General features: G+C 41.2%; 3 protein-coding genes across 3 annotated transcripts in view; 2 read left to right on the top strand and 1 right to left on the bottom strand.

The window, feature by feature from the left end:
* The first annotated feature begins 1,750 nt into the window (after positions 1-1,750).
* On the top strand, positions 1,751-9,090 carry fbxw12 (F-box and WD repeat domain containing 12). Its single transcript, XM_037684719.1, has 10 exons — positions 1,751-1,843; positions 1,927-1,964; positions 3,665-3,822; positions 3,914-4,038; positions 4,189-4,395; positions 5,880-6,044; positions 6,195-6,405; positions 7,175-7,353; positions 7,456-7,586; positions 8,952-9,090. Exons 1-10 carry the CDS (start codon positions 1,751-1,753, stop codon positions 9,049-9,051), a joined length of 1,407 nt encoding a protein of 468 aa, XP_037540647.1. The 3' UTR covers positions 9,052-9,090.
* Positions 9,091-9,401: 311 nt separating this feature from the next.
* ptpdc1b (protein tyrosine phosphatase domain containing 1b) lies at positions 9,402-16,484 on the bottom strand. Its single transcript, XM_037684718.1, has 9 exons — positions 16,439-16,484; positions 15,850-16,015; positions 15,296-15,376; positions 15,078-15,196; positions 14,855-14,992; positions 11,575-12,560; positions 11,261-11,443; positions 9,615-9,725; positions 9,402-9,525 (listed from the first exon to the last, which is right to left on the bottom strand). Exons 1-9 carry the CDS (start codon positions 16,482-16,484, stop codon positions 9,412-9,414), a joined length of 1,944 nt encoding a protein of 647 aa, XP_037540646.1. The 3' UTR covers positions 9,402-9,411.
* A 3,271-nt stretch (positions 16,485-19,755) lies between these two features.
* zgc:171572 (protein bicaudal D homolog 2) overlaps positions 19,756-20,408 on the top strand; it is a 48,817-nt gene continuing 48,164 nt past the window's right edge. The window contains exon 1 of the mRNA XM_037684717.1: positions 19,756-20,252. Coding sequence (XP_037540645.1) covers positions 20,013-20,252 — 240 coding nt within the window. The 5' untranslated portion in view covers positions 19,756-20,012. The remainder of the gene's footprint in view (positions 20,253-20,408) is intronic.

Below are 20,408 nucleotides of genomic sequence, written 5' to 3'. Positions count from 1 at the left end.
TATGTAGCCTGATTAAAAAAAATACTGTGAACAAACGTTATCAGACAGCAACATACCCACTTTCAACTCTTTTCCGAAGACGGTCCTCTCTCCGAGCGCAGAGCAGTTCCAGCGGCCGGTTTTGAACTGAAACTGACACTCGTTGATGCCCATTTGGACCCCCTCTCCGATGACGATAATGGCATCGGGGCGACTTTGGCAGATAATCCGTTGTCTGGGAGCCAAACCGGGGATCTTGTTACAGATTATACTCGCACCTAGGGCCACCACCGACGAAAAGCCACTGCGAATGGAAGACGGAGAAGACCCCAATCAGGCTTTTTTTTTTTTTTTTTTTTTAATTTAAATTCTATTATTTGTCTAGAGTTTATGATTTAGTTTCACATATTTCTCCTTGAGAGAAACGCTTCCAGTTTTATCTTTTTTTTTTTTTTACACTGACGACATCCAGCGCCGTTACGCGTCAGCGCTCCTCACCAATGTTCCATTTTTTTTTTAAATGATTAAATTAGCCACCTGCTTTTGATTGTCATATAAAAAGAAACTGAAAGCCATGCCATTTTTGTGTGTTGTTGCTAAAAGTTGTAGGTTCTGGCAATGAATAGATAAACGCAGCTCACCCGATTTTCAAGTAAACAATCCCTAAACAAAGCAAAACTCTTAAAATCCAGCGCCGTGTTCTCCGACTCATTGCGGCCCAGCGTTCGGTTTCATGCACCGATCTGCAGATGACCAAGTCGCTTCTCTCCTGTTAGATCTGCAGATGACCAAGTCGCTTCTCTCCTGTTAGATCTGCAGATGACCGAGTCGCTTCTCTCCTGTTAGTCTCCGCTCCGGCTCAGCGCAGGTAACTCCAAAGGAAGTCCAAAATGAGGAAAAACATTAAGAAAAACCTGTAGACGCTCGAGGTTTTATTATAAATAAATATATATATGTATATATATATATATATATTACAAAGCATCCAAAACTTCCTTTACGTGCCCCCCCCTCTGGCTTGGCCCTCCTGTCATTATTGCGGGGGTGTCACAGGTAACTCTTGGGGTGAACAAGTGCGCTTATCTGTTTCTCCCAGTTCCTCAGCTACCCGCAGGTCTTGGCTATATATCTGCCTCATCTATCTGGGGCGTGTTCACAGGAGACATGGGGCCCTGCTGAAGAATCCCGCCAGGGCTGAATCTTAACGCGCGCGCACGCACACACCTCCGCTGAGAATTCACCTTGACGAATCGGAGCTGCTATTAATTTGGTTATTAAGTGAGTCAGGGTGTCACGCGCTCATGCGTTTGTTTCAGTTAACAGCGTGTTTCCACACTTGCCAAGAAACACAAAGCAAAAGCCAACTATAATCATTACTTTAATTACTGAATAATGTTATGTTCAAGTCCAGACTCAGACTAGATAAATACCGTGTTTCTCTCTAAACTTTAATTTCACGACGCATTTGAGGACTTTAACATGTTACGTACTTGTTAAATGCCTCAACAAATAAAAGACGAGTAATTTATTTTTATTTTTATTTATGCCCCTTACAGTAGAAGTTGTCCTCCTCTTGTCGCATCTTTGCGCAACATCAGTCCAACACGGAGCCGCCTGTCTTTAACACTGGCGACATCTAGTGGTGAATTACTGTCACTGCAGGCTGTAAACCCCACACAAATATCCGGTTTGTCCCTGATTTATTTCCGTAGTTTTTGTAAAGCGTCGCTTTAACTTTGTTGACAGGAAGCGTTGGGAAACTGTTGTCAGTATGGATCCATATCCCCTCGTTAGTGATTGTCTTATACATATTTTTACATTTCTGACCGAAGACGATTTAATCAGCGCTTCGAGCGTGTGTAAGGTGAGGTGTGTCTGCTTCGCGGAAGTAGTGTTTCTTATCTGAATGAAATGTTTTCTTTTTAAATTGGATGTTTATATTTTCAGAACTGGCACGAAGCTGCAGAGACTCCCTGGTTATGGAGGTGAATCATTGTCTCTTTCTGTCTTTTCCAACATCAGTTCATGGGCGAGGCGAGGAGTGTGTAAATAACACTGATATTACTAGTTTTTAAAGTGCTCAAGTTATTGAAACCAACATAGACCCAAACTTATATTTTAATCTCACCTCCTCCGTCAATATAGGCTTTTATTATAAGGCTTTTATTATAAGGCTTTTATTATAAGGCTTTTATTATAAGGCTTTTATTATAACAATGTAACCAGCCGCAGCACTGACCCACTGGCTCCAATAAACAAATCAGTGTTTCTCCCTGACCCCTTGAAAGAACAGCGATTGTGTTTAAATCAGAATTTTATCATAACCAAACCAAATAAAAAATGCATTGTTTTTTTTAAATTCTGTATGCTTTTATATTCAACCAACTTTTAAAGCTGGTTTAGTATGAGGAAAATCACTGGGCCAAAAAAAGTGTTAAGACCTAAGTATATATATATATATATATGTTTTTAGGTCAATGAGTGGACTGCGTCAAAGCAATTTATCATCAAAAAGCACAGCAGCACATATACCTGTCCAGAGGCGTTTAAGATTTCTCTCTGTGTAATCACATTTTTAACTGTCATGTCACTTCATTTATTGTAATAAAATTCAATTCATTTTCAATTCAGTTTATTTATACAGTGCCAAGTCACAGCAGAAGTCATCTCAGGACACTGAACCAGGGCCGGCGCAAGGAATAAGCAAATTAAGCGGCTGCTTGGGGCCCCAGGGCCACTACGAGGCCCCCTAAGTGGAAGCACAGGGTTTAGGAAGTTTGTGAAGTATTGAGGAAGAAATAACATAAACAGGTCAAATGTGTGGGTAAAGGTTGTTTAATATTTTAAGTTCAGCTTTTGCAAATTGTTGCATACATTTACATAGTTTTAAGAAATAATTATTCAAATTTAATAAATTTTTTTAACCATTTTACATGGTTTCAAGTAATCCTTCATTTATATTATTTAAGTATTTCCTTGATATTTATTTGTTTTTATTTAATTTTGTCTGTTTTTGCACAATTTAAGTTGTTTTATCCGTTTGTTGTCGATCTTGCACTACAAATTATTTTGAACATTACTGTTGCAGTTCTTTGGAACCAAAGATAATAAACCAGATGACACTTTTGCTGTAAAATACATTGAATACAGGTGTTGTTTTTTCTTATTTTGTTACTTTTAGTACCACACATATAGGTTAATGTAAACAGGGCTGTCAGAGTTGCAATGAATGATCTGATCATGTGACTGTTGATTGCAGTAATCCACATTATTAGCAGAAATAAAGGGCCCCAAACCTAATTTTGCTTAGGGCCCCATGGAGGTTTAGGCCGGCACCGCACTGAACAGAAACATTCATATATATAAATAATAATTTAACATTATTTATCTGAGGAGCAGCTTTGAATTTAACTCCATCACAAAACTCTCATCTTGAGCAAACATGAAGGCGACAGTGGAAAGAAAAAACTCCCTCGTGAGGAAGAAACCTTTAACAGAACCAGGCTCAGGACAAGCGGCCATCTGCTTCGACCGGCAATAGATAACAGAAAAAAACGATAACCGTATAAACCGTTTTTAATGTGTTGTGCAGCCTTGACTCTGACCAACAGATTAGTTGTGGGAAGGTGTGTGTGAGGTGGTGGAGAGACAAAGATGCAAACGTTTATTCATTCGTTCTTCTCAGGAGGATGTGTCTGCAGCGCTGGAGTTTCTGCAGCCTCGCTGCCTTGGGGAGTGAAGAGTCATGGAAAAGATACTTCCTGCGACGCGCCCAGCTGGAGCTGAAAATGACCAGAGGTCAGTGCGGAGGTTACACCTGCAAAAGCCTACGAGGACACTCAGGTATGCGTTCACTTTCTATGCAGCAAGAGTTCCTTACATGACTTCATGATCCCGTTCCTCTGATCCGTGTGCTGCACGTCCCGTCCATCAGGCAGGGTGGTGGGTTTGGCGTACCTGCAGGGGAACTCAAGCCAGTGTCCTAATGTCTGGAGCAGCAGCGCCATCGTCTGCAGCGCTTCTTCTGATGGTACCGTTCGAGCGTGGAACGTCCAAAAAGTCAGTGCAGCATCTTCCCGCCAACGGTTAACATGTTGAAATGTGTTTGTTTGTGCAGAGAGTTCTTTGTGTTTTGCTTTTAATCAGCCTAAAAGTCGTATGCTCAATGATTTGTCATTAAAAGCCTGCCCAACACCTTTTCACCTTCAGGGTGAGCTGGTGTGGTGCAGTCCTGTGCAGGGTCCTTTAACAGGGATTGTGGTGGATGAGAAGCAGGAGGTTGTGGTCACTTCAGACTCTACCGGCCTCATCAAGACGTGGCAGGGCTCCACCGGCCTGGAGTTGGCCTCCTTTTCTGTGGCTGCCTCTCACTGTACGTTACTGCAGTACAACATCAACACTGACTGGTTCCTGACTGTAAGTAACATCAGCGTCTCTTTCAATGTTTTTAAAGACCATTTATTAGTGTGAATAGTCATCATTCTTTGTTAAATCAGGTCTCTCTTGTAAATGAGTCCTCGAGGCTCGATGGGATTTACCAGTCTAAATAAAGGTTGAATGAATGAATAATAGTGTGAATGTTCATGAAGCATTCACACTATTGAGATCCATTTTTCTTCCATACGTTTTGCAGCATCTTTCTCGTACCACTATTTTTGTGCTAGTTCAACAAAACATAAATCAAAATGTTCAGTTCATCAGGAGAAGGGCGCTATGACTTTTGGTATTGGTGCAACTTTAGCTTTTTGAAATGTTTAGCCTTTTCTGCCACTTTTCTTTCTCATAGAAAATGAATTGAGCTCATCCTTAAAATCTTTTACAGACTTTTACTGCTCCTTTCACATTTTGTTCTGATTCAGCTTCTTTCAGCTTCCTTGTGCAAATTTAATCATTTTTCAGCAAATTTCAGCTGTTTTGTGATCCTTTTAGATTATTTCTGCTAGCTACAACTTCTTTGTGCTTTTAACTTCTTTTGGCTAATTTTAGCTTGTTATGTTCCTTTCGGCTAATTTCTGCAAGTTTCAGATTTTTCTGCTATTTCAGCTACTATTTAGCTCTTTTTTGCTATTTTGCTGTCTGCAAATTTTACCATTTTCTGCTAATCCCACATTTTTTGCCCTCATTTCAACTTTTTCAGCCTAATTCAGCAAAAATGTGCTCTCTCCACTTCATACTTCTAATCTAAGCCTCTTTCTACTTTTAAGCTACTTTTCAGCTGTTTTTTTTTTTTTTTTGCTTATTTCAGCTTTTTTCAGATAATTTCCACCTTTTTGTGCTCTTTTCTGCTTCTTTCAGCCTAATTGGGCAAACGTGTTCTTTCTACCTTCTTCTGCTAATTTAAGCTTGGTCTACATTTTCAACTACAATTAAAATAAAAATTGTAGCTAATTTCAGTTGTTTTCAGATGGGTTCAGGTTTTTCGTGGTAACTGCTGCTACTTTTAGCCAAAATAACTTTTCTCTGCTAATTTCAGCTTATTATGCTCCTTTCGGATTTTTCTGCAATTTCAGCTTATATTTTGCTGTTTTATACTAGTTTGAGCTTTTTCAGCTAATTCCACATGTTTTAGCTTATTTCAGATCTTTCCACTTCCTTCTAGTCTTTTAAGCTTCTTTCTGTCTTTTCAGCTAATTTCCAGCCTTTTGTTGTTGCTAATTTCAACATTTTTAGCAGATTTACTATTTTTTGTGCTAATTTCTGCTTATTTAAACCTAATTCAGCAAATATGTGTTCTTTCCACTTTCTTCTGCTGATTTAGGCTTGTTCTTCCATTTCATCTACATTTCAGCATTTTTTAGCCAATTTTAGCTGTTTTTCAGCAAGTTCTTCTGCAATAAGCATTCACACTGCATTTTCACAGGAAATGCAATTTCTCTAGTTGTCATTATTTTCTCTTGCAGGTTGGAACTGCTCAGGGATCAGTGTGCACATTAGCCGATTCCACTTTGACTAAAAAGTCCAGTTTGATGATGTTTGACAGCTTCAACGTCAACGTGCTTCTAGTTTCACCGGACAGGAAATGGATCTTAGCTGGAACCAAGGAGAATGATGATTTAAGTCCAAAGGTATTTGACTGTGTCTGCGTGTTGCTGGAGTCGCTCCGGTCTGCTCCTGTGTGTTTTTCTATTACCACATGACCTCTGTGCAAATAATTCAGTCAGATGTTCACACGACAAAGCATTTTTAAGTACATGTGTCATTTGGTTTGTGGCCAGGTGATCTACAGCGAGAGTTTGACCTCTCCGCTCGAAGACGAAGACCCTCTGAGTCAGTCCGTGCCGGTCTCTGGATGCCAGGCGGCTGTCTTCATACCCACCCAGCCTGCCAGACTGGCTGTCATCCACCACACCGGGCACAGGGGCAACAAAGCCCTCACTGTCTGCGATGTGAGCATAAAGAAGACGAAGTACAAGACAGAGATCCAGGGTGAGGGCTGATGCGTATAATCACTTGGAAAATACTTCTGAACCCAGGTTATTAAAAAAAGGCCAGTTGGTGAGTCAGCCTGGGAAATTTACTTGCATCTGCAGAGACTGTTGAGAAATCTGCTGGAATTTGGACTTTCTTTTTTTTTTTTTTTTTTAGCTTTTTCATTGTATGCAGAAGACTTTTAATACACAATGAATAGTGTTTTTAAATAGCAGTGCACATACCAGGAGCTCCACTTAAATCAACCTCACTTGACCTGAGTGCTGACAGAGGCCTTTCAGATCCACACTCTTAACTTTATTAAAACTGAGAAGCAGGCGTCTCATTGGACGCACTTAACTTTCACTGGACATACTTCCACCACATGTGGTGGAAACAATATAGTTGACGTGAACTTGAACTTAAAAGTGTAAAGTATTTCCAAATTATTGCATGCGTGAGTTTCCTCCCACAGACTGAAATCATGCATTTTAATCAAATTGATAACTTTAAAAATAGTCCCTAGAGCAGAGGTGTTCATTCCTGGTCCTTTTGGGCCACTATCCTTCATGTTTTAGCTGTTTTTCTGCTCCAGCACACCTGATTTAAATCAATGAGTGATTAACAGGCTTCTGCGGAACATGAGGATTAATTCAGCCTTTGATTCAGTTGTGTTGAAGCAGGAAACAAGTAAAACATGCAGTATAGTGGCCCTCGAGGACCAGGATTGGACACCCCTGCCCTAGAGTGTGAATGGTTGTCTTGTGACTCTTTTTTCTGTTTGCAGTCCAGCAGGTGGAGTCCTTCCCTTTGACGCTGAACGACTCCTCAGGAATCCTTCTGGAGGCCAGGAGCAGCAACTGCATGGTGCTGTCAGCTGGGTGTCAGCTGTGGGTGTACTCGCTGAAAGGAGCCCTGCTTGCTAGTTTTCAAGATCACACGGAGCCCATCTCTTCAATTTGTGTGGTAGGCTGGTTGTCGTCTGAGGCTCAGGGAAATATCTCCTCACCTGGTCTTAGTTTCTGGGGGTTCGGAGCAACATCTCTGTTGTTTCTCTGCTGTTTTCAGGGCTGTTTCTGTGTGGTGACAGCATCTCGGGATCTCTCGTTACGAGTGCTGACGTGGAGGAGCGACAGAGATCAAGGACTGACCCTGGAGAGTCGGTATCACTTACTGGGAGGCTCTCACTCGATGTCCAGGTAGAGACTGCTGCGTCATGCCAGCATCTGTAACGCATCATGAGTAGAGCTATGTTTGACAGAGTACATAACATCAACATAAAGAAGATGACAAAGTGTCTCTGCGTTGTTCAACTGAAGCCAAACGTCCTGGTTCATGGGCGCTGCCATGTTGTATTTTAGGAGCCAAAGTCTTACTTTTGTATTACTGTAAAACTTTATGTTTATTTTTAATCTTCATGTCTTCTGGAGGGAATAAGAAAATGATAAATAAACTGTAATTGACAATAAAACTCCAAAAACCTTTTCAATGATGCACTTTACCCATCATATATGAATGCTTTAGCCTGGTAACATATTTATTGTTAACTTAATTGCATTTCTTGTGAAAATGCAGTGTGAATGCTAGTTGCAGAAGAACTTGCTGAAAAACTGCTGAAATTGGCTAAAATGGAAGGACAAGCCTAAATTAGCAGAAGCCAGAAAGAACACATTTTTGCTGAAATAGGTTTAAATATGCAGAAATGAGCACAAAAATTAGTAAATTAGCTAAAAAGGCTGAAATTAGCAACCCCCAAAAAGCTGAAAAGTAGCTGAAAAGGAAGAAAGAAGCTTAAACTAACAGAAGGAAGTGGAAGGAGCTGAAATGAGCTAAAAAAATGTGGAGTTAGCTGGAAAAGCTTAAATTAGCATAAAACAGCTATATAGTAACTGAAATAGTAGAAAAGGCTGAAACTTGCAGAAATAAGCTAAAAGGAGTGTAACAAGCTGAAATTAGCAGAAAGAATTTAGAAGAAGCACAAAAATGTTGTAGTTAGCCAAAATAATCTGAAAGGAGCAGAAAACAACTGAAAAAACTGCTGAAATTAGCTGAAAAAATGTGTAAATTTGCACAAGGAAGCTGAAAGAAGCAGAACAAAATCTGAAAGGAGCAGTAAAAGGTTGTAAAGAGATCTAAAGATTTGAAGGATATAACATTAGCTCAATTCATTTTCTATGAGAAAAAAAAGTGGCAGAAAAGGCTAAATATTTCAAAAAGCTAAAGTCGCATCAATACCAAACGTCATAGCGCCCTTCTCCTGAAAGAGCTGAACGTTTTGTTCTATGATTTGTTGAAATAACTGTGGGATGAGAATCGTGCCAAAAATGTACGGAAGAAAATCAGACCACAACAGAGTGAATGCTTCATAAACATTTGCACAACTAGACATCACAGAACATTTCAAAGTGCACAGATTTTGACCCGTTAGGCTTTCCATACATCCACGTTTCTACACAACCGCAAAAGGTAAATAAAAACTATGTGCGCCGGCTTCAGAATGAGAGTCTATGCTTGACTAATGTTGTGTTTTATTGCCTAATATTTTTGTGCTTTGTCTTTTCTAGAGGGTTCACTCACGTCGCCTGTGACTACTCTAGCATTGTGGCCTCCGTGGAGGGGAATGATGGAAAAGACGTCCTGAAGGCGTACTCATTCACATCTTGATTGTCATGGCCCTACGGACATGGTATCAACTAGTTTACACGAATGAACTGATCATTATACTCTGTAAACTTTAAATAAGATGTTGTTGGTTGAACCATATCTACAGATTTTAAACTAAAGGCAATAACCTGTGGGAATGTGTTTAAAAATGCAAAAGCTGTACAATAGTCTGTATGTTCTGTATTTGTGCTTTCAGAGCAGAGGTATGTATATGATGAATGTAACTAGGCTTAAGGCAAATGTTTTAAGGTGTATTATTAAGCTTAGCTAACAGACATAGCTTAAAGCATAACATTTGTGTCACAAGGCACAGCTTTTTTCCTATAAAGTCAAGTTGTATTTGTGTCATGAATAAAGGAATTATGATCTCTGCTCTTCTCCCATGGCCACAGATCTCATGTCCTTAAGGAGACTCCTCAGAACGGAAGGGAGAGACTCGTAAACTTTCCTCCCGTCCTCAGTATTTATATTCATCTGCCAAAATACAAACAGGAAAACTTGGTTAAACAATTGCAATAAATTTAAATGTATGCCAAAAGGCAATTCATGTTTTTTTGTCTTACCCTGGTGAAAGCTCTGATGGTACGCTGCAGGAATGCATTTTCAACCTCCTCTGAAATCTTCTGCATGTGAGCCATGCAGTCCAGTATGCATGTTAAGGTTTCTTTAGGAGCCTGAGAAGAAATGGCACGATGATTAACTCTTTGTTGGCAGGCATGTTTGGTCCCTTTCTCTGTGTTTAAATATCTCACATCTCAGTAAAATTTAAAAATACTGAGCTAAACTTTTATATGGTTGTAGCTGAGAGTGCTCCTCAACACAAGCACTGGCTCATTGTGCATCACATGAGATTGTGCATTTCATAGGCCTGTTGCGATAAACAATAAATCAATTAATCGCATGATAAATTAAAATGAGGTTGCTAATTTTCATTTATTGGCTTTATTGTTTCTTCATGTCTCTCTCTTTCTACTGAAGACACTGGATGACAAAAAGGCTCTTCGCTGACCCCACCCTTTCTCTTTCTCCTCTTTAAAAAAAACTGTTTTTAACGATCCAAAATCACGTTTTTGGATCGTTAAAAGCAGCTAAGCTGAGAAGCTAAGCTACGAGCTAAGCTAACAGGCCGACCTCGGGGGGAAAAAAACCTCCTTCTTGTCAAAGCTCCAAAATTTATGGTTGAAACCCGTGCCTTCGTCTAAAAACTTGTTTTTCGCTACAAAAAGAAGCTGAGAACTTGTTTACTGATTTTTTTATTTAAAGCTTTGTGTGTAAAGTGCTATGCTAAAGAGATCAAACCACACCAAATGTCCGCCATTTTGAGAACTGAAGAGAGACAGCCCATGTCACATCAAGGGGCCTCCCTCCCATTTTCTTAGAGACGCGCTGCTCGCTCCCTCACTATCCATCCTTCGGTTCAAACAATCTTATACTGCCATCCAGTGGTCAAAAAAGGTACCACACTCAAAACAAATTAACCAACATTTCTTCTTAATTTAGACAATAATTATTAATTATTGTCAAATTTCAAACAATATTATAGTTTATCACAATAATTTCTGACACAATTAATGCCCAGCTAAATTTGTTATCATGACAGGCCTAGCAGTTCATTCATACTTTTTGACAGAAATATTGACAAATCTGTTGTTTTTCATCATAACAAGATCTTCGTTTAACTCTGGCATTCAGGTCTCTCTGATAAATGAGTCCCCGAGGCTCAGTGGGACTAACCTGTCTAAATGAAGGTTGAATTAATGAATTAAAGGGCAGCACGGTGGCGCAACTGGTAGAGCTGCTGCCTCTCAGCGAGCAGGTCCCTGGTTCAAACCCCGGTCCAGGGGCCTTTCTGGGTGGAGTTTGCATGTTCTCTCCGTGCATGCGTGGGTTTTCTCCGGGTGCTCCGGTTTCCTCCCACAGACCAAAAACATGCATGTTAGGCTGATTGGTAACTCTAAATTGTCCCTAGGTGTGAGTGAGAGAGTGAATGGTTGTTTGTCTCGTTTGTCTCTATGTGTCCCTGTGATGGACTTGCGACCCGTCCAGGGTGTACCCCGCCCCTCGCACAGTGATTGCTGGACATGGGCACCGGCGACCCCCGTGACCCAAAATGGAATAAACGGGTAAAGATAATGGATGGATGGATGGATGAATGAATTAAAGGCTGGGCGATTGGCCCTAAGTGGTTCAATCTGATTGGACCTCTGACCTGGCCGAGCGTGTTTAGGACAGGCTTGGTATAGCCGATGTCAGGATTCAGGGCTTCGGCATCTTGGAAGGAGATGACGGGCTCTTTGAGCTGCTCCAGCCAGGCCCACATGAGTCCAGTGAGGATGAAGGGATCTCGTTCCGTGCACAGCCGCTCCCATGCACTGCCTTGATTCAGCTCTGCCTGCACACATTCAAGCGTCAAATCATTTCATACTGAGTCAAAATGAATGCTATATGTAGTGTTAGTACTGTCTAAAGGGGCAGTCTGTATCAACATCAAGTTTATACACGTTATTTTAGCAGGTTAGTTACCTGCCAGACCAACACTCTGTTCTTATGCTCCTCTTGCCCATCAAGAAACAGGTCCACTGCCAGTGCCTGTGCCACCAACAACCTCCTGGCTTCTAGAGACAACTCCGACTGCAAGGTGATGCAGGGAACCTCCGACTGCTCCTCTTTGTTTTGAAACGTCGCCCCGTTTACTTCCAGCTCGTCTCTCTGCGCTGCCTTCCACCTCACCATGCGTCCCTTTTCGTCTGATTTATCGTTTCCCACTGACTCACTGCGTTGCACTGCTTCCCTCTTCGTCTTCTTCAGCACAGTTGTTCCATCATTTTGGTTTTCCACGTTCTTGATTTGCCAGAGGGTACCAGTTGAGCTGTGGGATACATCGGATGTGCTGCTGTTCTGATCTTGACTCTGGGATGCGGGGAGGTTGACCTCGGAGGTAAATGAAGAGGTCAGAGGTTGTGTGAGAAGGTTCAGCTGCGAGCCCAGCCGCCTCAAGTCAGACTCGCTGTAGCTCAGACTTTTGCGGTGGTAGAAGATGGGCGGCTCGTGGAAGTGTCTGGGTAAGGTGGGAGAACCTGGTAAACGAGGCTCCTTGGCAAATATTTCAGGCCCCATCTTCTCAATTATATTGAGAGTCATTTCTATGTCATGAACATCAGGAGCTTCAAGAATATCCTCCTCTATCACCTCACGATTCTCTGCAATGTCCACCAGCAGCCTGCAGACCAGATGGATAATTTTAGGCAGGTGTCTCAGCTCCTTTCTCTCATTGCCATGCAGGATATGTCTCTGACGGTTAAGGTACTGGGACAGGGTGACTGGGTTGGACTGAGGCTGAGCGCAAGAGAAGACACTTCTCAGGGGGTTAAGGAACTGAACAAAGTCTCTCACGGAGCGCAGCTGGCCTCGGGTTTGAATTGAGCTGGGCCGTTTGGCACGTACATATGAAATAGCTTGGTTAGCATTCATTCTGGTAGAGTAGGCCAAAAAACATGCTAACAGCACACCTAGAGTTGTAAGAGAAAGATTTTTACTTTGTGTGCAGATGAAAAATCGGATCTATTTAAGTTGGGTTGGGAAGATTATGAACAATAAATATCTTACTTGTTGAGGATAGCAATTTGAACAACCTCAGTTTTAGAGAAAATGTTTAATTCTGACCAGGTTAGCAAACTAGCGGTTAGCTCAAGAGGAGCGAAGACCAAACAACTCAAATCTTAAAAATTTCAAAGTGGTTCATGTGAAACACCTTTCATCACCTTTTACACCTACACCACCATCAGCGTTGCATTGCACAGTTATTCCAGCAGAAATATTATAATATGCCTGCAGGAAATGAACCAGGCTGCAACAGAAGTGCTCCAGCAAGATGCTGCTGTTATTTACAGTTTCCAGAAAAATGACAACTATTTAAATAACCAACATTAAATTGATGCTAAAGCAAATGTTCATAAAATAGTGGTTGTGTGCTGATATTAATTATTTTTAGATTGAAGTTGTTTTAAATGGTAAATGGACTGGACTTAAACCTTATCAAGATACTAAAAGCACTTTACAGCCTGTGCCCTCATTTACCCATTCATACAGCACTCTGCTATATTTATACAAAGATTAATCAGTGCTTTATCACATTCATGCACCGATGAACACATCGAATGCAATGAGGGGTTCAGTGTCTCGCCCAGGGACAATTCCGCATGTGACTGCTGGTGGAATCGAACCCCCAACTCTCCCATTTGAAGATGAATGCTCTAACCACTCAGACACAGCCGCCCAATTTAAGAATGCAGCAATCCACTTTGGTCTTGGCATCACTTGGACTAGCTATTACCTTTAAAATCTGATCAGAAATGACCTTATTATTTCAAATAGATGACGTTCAAAGAACTGTATGAGTGTAATGGTACAGCTATGTCATGGTTTAATAAGCACCTCTGCATGAGGGTCATAGTTTGGTACAGGTTCTGCACAACAAGAAACACAACTAAATGCTAGTGTTTTATTTGTTATACACACACACACACACAGGTTTGTTTTGCTATCTTTATGGGGCCTTTGCATTGACTTCCATTCATTTTTCATTCATTTCTATAGCCTAACCATGACCTTTATCCATAACCTAACCATTACCAGTACATACCTAACCCTAAACCTAACACATCCTCAATTCACACCTTAGTCCTAAACCTAGCCCCTAACCCACCAACGGGACTTCTTCTTATGGGGCCCGGGCTTTGGGCCCATAAGGAGCAGTTGGTCCTCACAATGCAGTATAAGTTGGAAAAATGGGCCTCACAAAGTAGCATAAACAAGGACACACACACACATATATATATATATATATTATATATGTTTAATTATATATATTTATATATATCACCCTTCCTACTGGGCAGAGTCTAAGATAGTAGTTCATGTAAAACATTGTAGGGTTTTGAAATAGGTTAAAAAAAATTCACTGTTCTGTCTTTTTCACACAGTCTGAATTGTAAACGTTTGATCAACTACAGAAACCTTTCTGTTCAGATTTTTCTTGGGTTATGAATATATTGCAATGCAAAGAAAGAAAATAATTAAAATACAACAAAAGTCAAGAAGTGTTTACTTCAGGTAATTTGACTTCCACCTGATGCAACATAAGCCATTGTAGAACTGAATAACATCTCCTTAATGTCAAAGAGCAAAATAAAATAAAATGGTAAAAACTCATCTATAATTTCTCAGCAATTGAGTGCTATTGTGGGAAAAAAGTGGAGGTACATATGGAGTAAAGTACACTGGTTTGTATTTACAAGATACAGACATGGCAGCTTAAGTACCATCTTGTCTGTACTTGAAAGATACATTTTTAAGGTATATATTGTATAAGGTACAAGAAATATTACTTTAAATTTTTTTGGTACATTCTTATCTCCCCTCTGCTGCAACTGTCCATGATCACTGAGCCCACAAAGTTCATTATTTAAGCTTCTGCATATTTTCAGAAATATTAATGCTTTGTTTTATTTAGCGTGTTTGAGAAAGTTTTTTTTTTTTTTTGCCTCTTCTGTCAAGGTTATTGCAAAATGTATTTAAAATGTACACCTGCTTCTTGATGGGAGGTGATCAGCTGTGACCGATGTAGTTCCCTGAGCATGTCTGTAGTAAACCACCAGGGTACAAATACATGTACAATTACACCCCTACCGTCTACAATGAGTAGGATATTAATTAATCATAATCTTCCAGAAAACCCCACTTTAAAATATTTTAACTAAACGTCTTTAGTCAAAAACACTCACCACATAATTTCAAAACCTACCTGTTCGTCCGAGGCCCGCGTGGCAGTGGACCGCCACCTTTCCCTCCTGCAGAGCAAAGGCCATGACCTTCACCATGTCCAGCACTCTGGTGAGGTTGGCCACGCCGTAGTCACACCAGCCAAAATTGTAGAAATAAACTAAAAGTTAAACACATTTTGAGCAAGTTTTGTTAAAAAAACAAACTAACTTGTATTTATGGTTAATATTCCTGAAAGTACATACTGTTGTTTTTCATGAAGACTTCTGGGTGGTATGAAAACCCACTCTCTGGCTCCAGAGGTTTTCCACAGAACGCATGTTCTCCGGGTACTTGCAGGTTGATCACAGTTTTAATACCGTTCCTTAATACAAGCAGAACACAGAACGTGTCATTCTCGTGTTTTCTCCGTTTTCCTAAAAAACTTCTGGCAGCTGATGACCTTAAAATGAGAAGTAAATACCTTTTGAACTGATCAATAACGTCATACTTTTCAATGATTTCTGTTGAAGGTCTGGACATGGCAAGAAGATGGTCAGTAATCCTAAAAGAGTGGAAAAACAAACAAATCAACATTGTTTTCACCAAAGTTCATGATCAATAATCCAGCTTTAAAGTCCACCAATGTCCAGTCAGGTCATCTGGACTGTTTCTTCTTTTACTGAGATGTTTCATCCTTCATCCAAAGGACTTCTTCAATCTGAGGAGCCACCAAACAAAACTGATTCTCACAAACAGCATACTCCATAGTGGCAAAAACAAACAAAAAAACAGTTTGCTGGTGCTAAAATGGCCTCCGGGGCCCACCCTCTCCCCCGTCAACTCGTCGGAGGCAGTCATGCCAAAGTGGTTCAAAACACCAAAGTTCATGCTCAATAATCCGATTAAAGAAGTCCTTTGGATGAAGGACGAAACGTCTCAGCAAATGAAACCGTCCAGATGACCTGACTGGACATTGTTTTCATTTCTGCCAACATTTTTAGTTCAAACTGAAGAAATCACGAAAGAAGGACGCACCAGGATGAATAGAGGCCTTTTATGGCCTGCTGATCTTCACTCCAGTAACACGGATTGTCAAACTTGCAGGCTTCGCCTCCACATCCGTATGAGCATTGCATCTGAGCAGGGAAGATGTTTCGTACAGCTTCTCCTACTATTGTGTATTTCGCTCTGGGGGCTTTGACTGCATTATAGGAGGGGACAAGAAAAGAACATGACTCTTTAACATAAACAGCTTAAACCAACAACATGTTTTACTTATGAAACCAAAAGGTCAAATATTGTATTTCAGATGCTTTTGAAATTCTTTATAACGTTTTAGACACAGCTGTAGAACAACTCTGAATTGGCTCCATCAAATGTAGGTTGTGCTGTAACGCCTGACAGTTAAGATCATCAGCAGTGAGGCACATTGGCTGCGTCTAATCCTCTCTTGGCACTGCATGTCCACTGTTAGGGCATTATGGTAAAAATAGCTACTTGTCTGCTTGAAAAGCACTGTAACAGGATATTTTGGTGTAGTAAAAGCACAAATATAGCTTGGCAACAACTCTGGAGACAGTAAAAGGTACATTTGGTGAAAAAATCATTGCTTATCTTGACTTACTGTATTCCATCAAAGACCCCCCTTGTATCTTTGCATGAAATGCCATGTGAAGCCTCACTCAGGCTGACTGTCATAGCAGAGCCTGGGAAAATAAACGACCTTCTTACTGTTACTGTAAAAATGTCTGGACGAAGGACATTTCAATCACGTTAGGTCAACACAGTTCAAAGCATTACCAGATGATTATTCATGGCAGGTATGGATTCAGCATTAAAATACAAGTTTAACTTGGACAGCATGGACAAACTGAAATCAATTTAACAACAAATACGTCTCACCAAAACGATCTCAATCAAGATGGCTCACCTTTGGAGGTTGAGACGAGATGCTCTTGTGCTGCGCCGCAGAAGGTAAATAATTTACAGCTACAGTTGCAGGCATTTCTGACGCCGATCCTCAGAGCTCTGACGCTGTCCCCTCCTCTCTGGCTTTGTGAGAAGTCAATCCTGTGACCTTATTGGTGTCAGATTATCTCAGTGCGTTGAGGCGGCACATGACGAGGAAACAGTGGATTCAGTGCTCCTCTGTTCGAGACCTTGACCGATCCAGTGTGGATCAGATGGAAAAGTGAGATTTGGCTGTTTGTGATGAGCCCCATGCACAGGCTCCTTTAGTCTCACTTATGTCTCACTCCTTCCAGATTACACCACTAATCTTATAATGAACAAATTAAATACTGACCCCTCTACAAAATCTTGTACAACTGCCACATTAACGTCTTCCTTATCCACTGCATGTGAGTTTGATAAATTCATTATCACCGTTTATCAGCTGACCAGCAGTCTGCTCAACCAGACAGATGTTTGACTGAAGAGCTTGTGTTTAGAACAACGGTTCAGTCATGGGTTTTAATTTCTTTGTGTCAGCACACTAAAGCCTACCTGTCCTGCTTCCACTCATCGTCATCGTGTCGTAGCAAGAGGGTGAAATCTCGTTAGCTTACGGTCCACCTCACTAAAGCTGGTTTACTTCAGGTGAGCAGGGCAGACATCACTTTGTCATGTGAAGCATGCAGTGAGCTCACAACCCGTAATCCTAATGCAAATCTGAAATGTTGTGGTCCAATATATTCAATTTATTTATATTTGTGTTTAAATGCGTCAATCAAAACCTGTAGGTTTACAATTCAGTTCTGTCCCATAAAATCTAAATGTGTCCAGTTCACTTAACTTGTATTCAATTATAAAACATTTCAGTATTGTCAAGTTCAGAATACCAGGGTTAATAAAATATTACAAAACAAACATAAAATGCCAATTTTTGATTTGAAATGTGGCCAGTATGTCCTCCAACAACTTTAGCGCATAGCAGCATAACTAAAGGGGTAGCTCAGGATAATGTGAGACGATTCAAACAGTAATAAAAAAAAAATGTGTCAGGGCCTTCATTTGTGACCTGTTGCAACGTGACTGCTGGAGATATAGGCACCAGCTCACCACGATTCAGAATGGAAAGCTAATAGAGAAATCATTCCACTTTAGGTTTTAGTGCACTAATCAAAAAGCATTTCTTTCATCTGTTGCACTTATTGAGCTGTGTGGTAAACTTTGACATGTTAGAGCCTCCACGAGCTGCTTTTTTACAATCAGCAGAAGATTAAATAAAATTGCCCACTTAGGTGAAAACTGCAAAACCACACAACAAAATACTCAGTTATCTCTGAATATCATGAGATAAAACATTACTCAAGTTGCAGTAGAAGCACGCTCTCGACAATGTGTAAAAATAGAAGAATAACAATAATACATGATGTGAATCCATTTCAAATTTATAAAACAATAATCTTTGCTTCAATGTTTTTATGAAGGCATTAACAAATATGAATGATTTTAAACAATACTTTTACTTTTAAACCACTGGAATAGAATAGTTTCACTAGTATTATCCATCCATCCATCCATTATCTTTACCCGTTTATTCCATTTTGGGTCACGGGGGTCGCTGGTGCCCATGTCCAGCAATCACTGTGCGAGGGGCGGGGTACACCCTGGACGGGTCGCAAGTCCATCACAGGGACACATAGAGACAAACGAGACAAACAACCATTCACTCTCTCACTCACACCTAGGGACAATTTAGAGTCACCAATCAGCCTAACATGCATGTTTTTGGTCTGTGGGAGGAAATCGGAGTACCCGGAGAAAACCCACGCATGCACGGAGAGAACATGCAAACTCCACCCAGAAAGGCCCCTGGACCGGGGTTTGAACCAAGGACCTGCTCGCTGAGAGGCAGCAGCTCCACCAGTTGCGCCACCGTGCTGCCCCACTAGTATTATTATAAGATTAAATAATAGGGAGTGGTGGCTCAGAGGTTAGAGAAGGTGGGCCTGTGATCAGAAGTTTGCTGGTTCAACTCCCGGTACCAACAACATCAAAATGTGACAGGTGAAATGCCCACACCTGCCTCCACCCTCACTTGCCTGGGCCCTTGAGCAAGGCCCTTACACAATCTGCTCCCTCGGGCATCCCATCTCTGCTCCACACACACATATATATATATATAAAATACGTTTTTTAATGTGTGGCTGTGAATGTTTACTAATATTACAAAATAAAAGAACCATGGAGTCTAACCTGCACTGTGCAGCTTGAGTTACTCAACAAAATGAAGTTTCAACATTGGGTACTGTAATTCGGTCTGAAACTGTAGGAGAAACATCCTCCTGGATTAACTTTGTGTAAAATATTCGTGAAAATATTAAATCAGACTTTTCCGACAGGTGGCAGCAGATAGAGGCCCAGCAGCTGCTTCAGAGCCTTTCTGTTTCAAACAACAAACCGCTTGGTGCGAAGATTTCCGTACTCCACATAGACATGTCAAATGGCCTTATGGGATAGTGAGTTGTTTTAGTGACTCAGGCCGCCATTTGTTCTCTACAGTAGGCGGTAAATAAACTACATTTCCATAGGAGCACTGACAGTGGGCCGGAGCTTTCCCAGCTGATTGCGTAGAGAGATGTTTGATTTCAGCAAATGGGCTCATCCACTGAAGAGGCGCGCCCACAGCCTGTTGAGCCCACGGACTGAAACTGTGGAGTTACCGGAAACGAAGCACCTTTGTTTCAAAATAAAGCAAACACGTTGCGATTTCTTCAGAAAATATGAATGTTATAAACATTACATAAACGTTACATGTAACCTGTGTTATTTTTATTTGTCTTTACTCTTATACGCAAACATAACTATCCTACGTAAGCTCAGAGCGTCAAATGTATTTAATTTTACTTTTATTTTGAAAGCACAACGCGGAAACAGTACGTCTCTTCTTCCGCTTTGCTGTGTGTTGACGTTTTGGACTGGGGCCGTGTCACTCCCACAAGCAGCGGGTGGAGAGCTGGAGAAAACGGCCGAGCGTAACGATGGAGCATGTTTAAAAGATAACAGCGGGTCGGTCAGCGAAGAAAATTAAACAAAGTCCATGACCAAAGAGACAAGACCGGCCACGAGCAACGCAGACCCGACAACCACCATGCAATTCAAATACAGACGAATTTGAGCAACGGCTTCTTCTTCTTCTCCGACTTCTTCAAGGTTAACACCGCAGATCAGCTGGCGTGCGTTGAACCCCCATCATGTCCGTGGAGGAGCAGGGTTTCCCCGACGCGATGCTGCTGCTGAAGGCCGGGCCCGAGTGGCTGCGGGCTGAGGTCGAGCGTCTCTCCCGGGAGCTGACGGAGACCACCAACGAGAAGATCCAGGCTGCGGAGTACGGGCTGGCGGTGCTGGAGGAGAAGCAGCAGCTCAAACAGCAGTACGAGGACATGGAGGTGGAGTACGAGGCCGTGAGACAGGAGCTCGACCAACTCAAAGAGGTAGTTTCATAAATCATTAAATATCACAGCGCCACATTGGACTGGTTCAACCAAACATCACGCATTATTCTTGCATGTTTACAAAACTATATATATCTATATATATATATAGCGTCTCTCCCGGGAGCTGGCGGAGACCACCAACGAGAAGATCCA

Source organism: Nematolebias whitei, chromosome 11 (assembly GCF_014905685.2).
Source record: "Nematolebias whitei isolate Nwh7 chromosome 11, NemWhi1, whole genome shotgun sequence".
Classification (NCBI taxonomy): Eukaryota; Metazoa; Chordata; class Actinopteri; order Cyprinodontiformes; family Rivulidae; genus Nematolebias; species Nematolebias whitei.
Note: the sequence above shows the minus strand (reverse complement) of the source record. Positions and strands in the feature narration are given on the sequence as shown.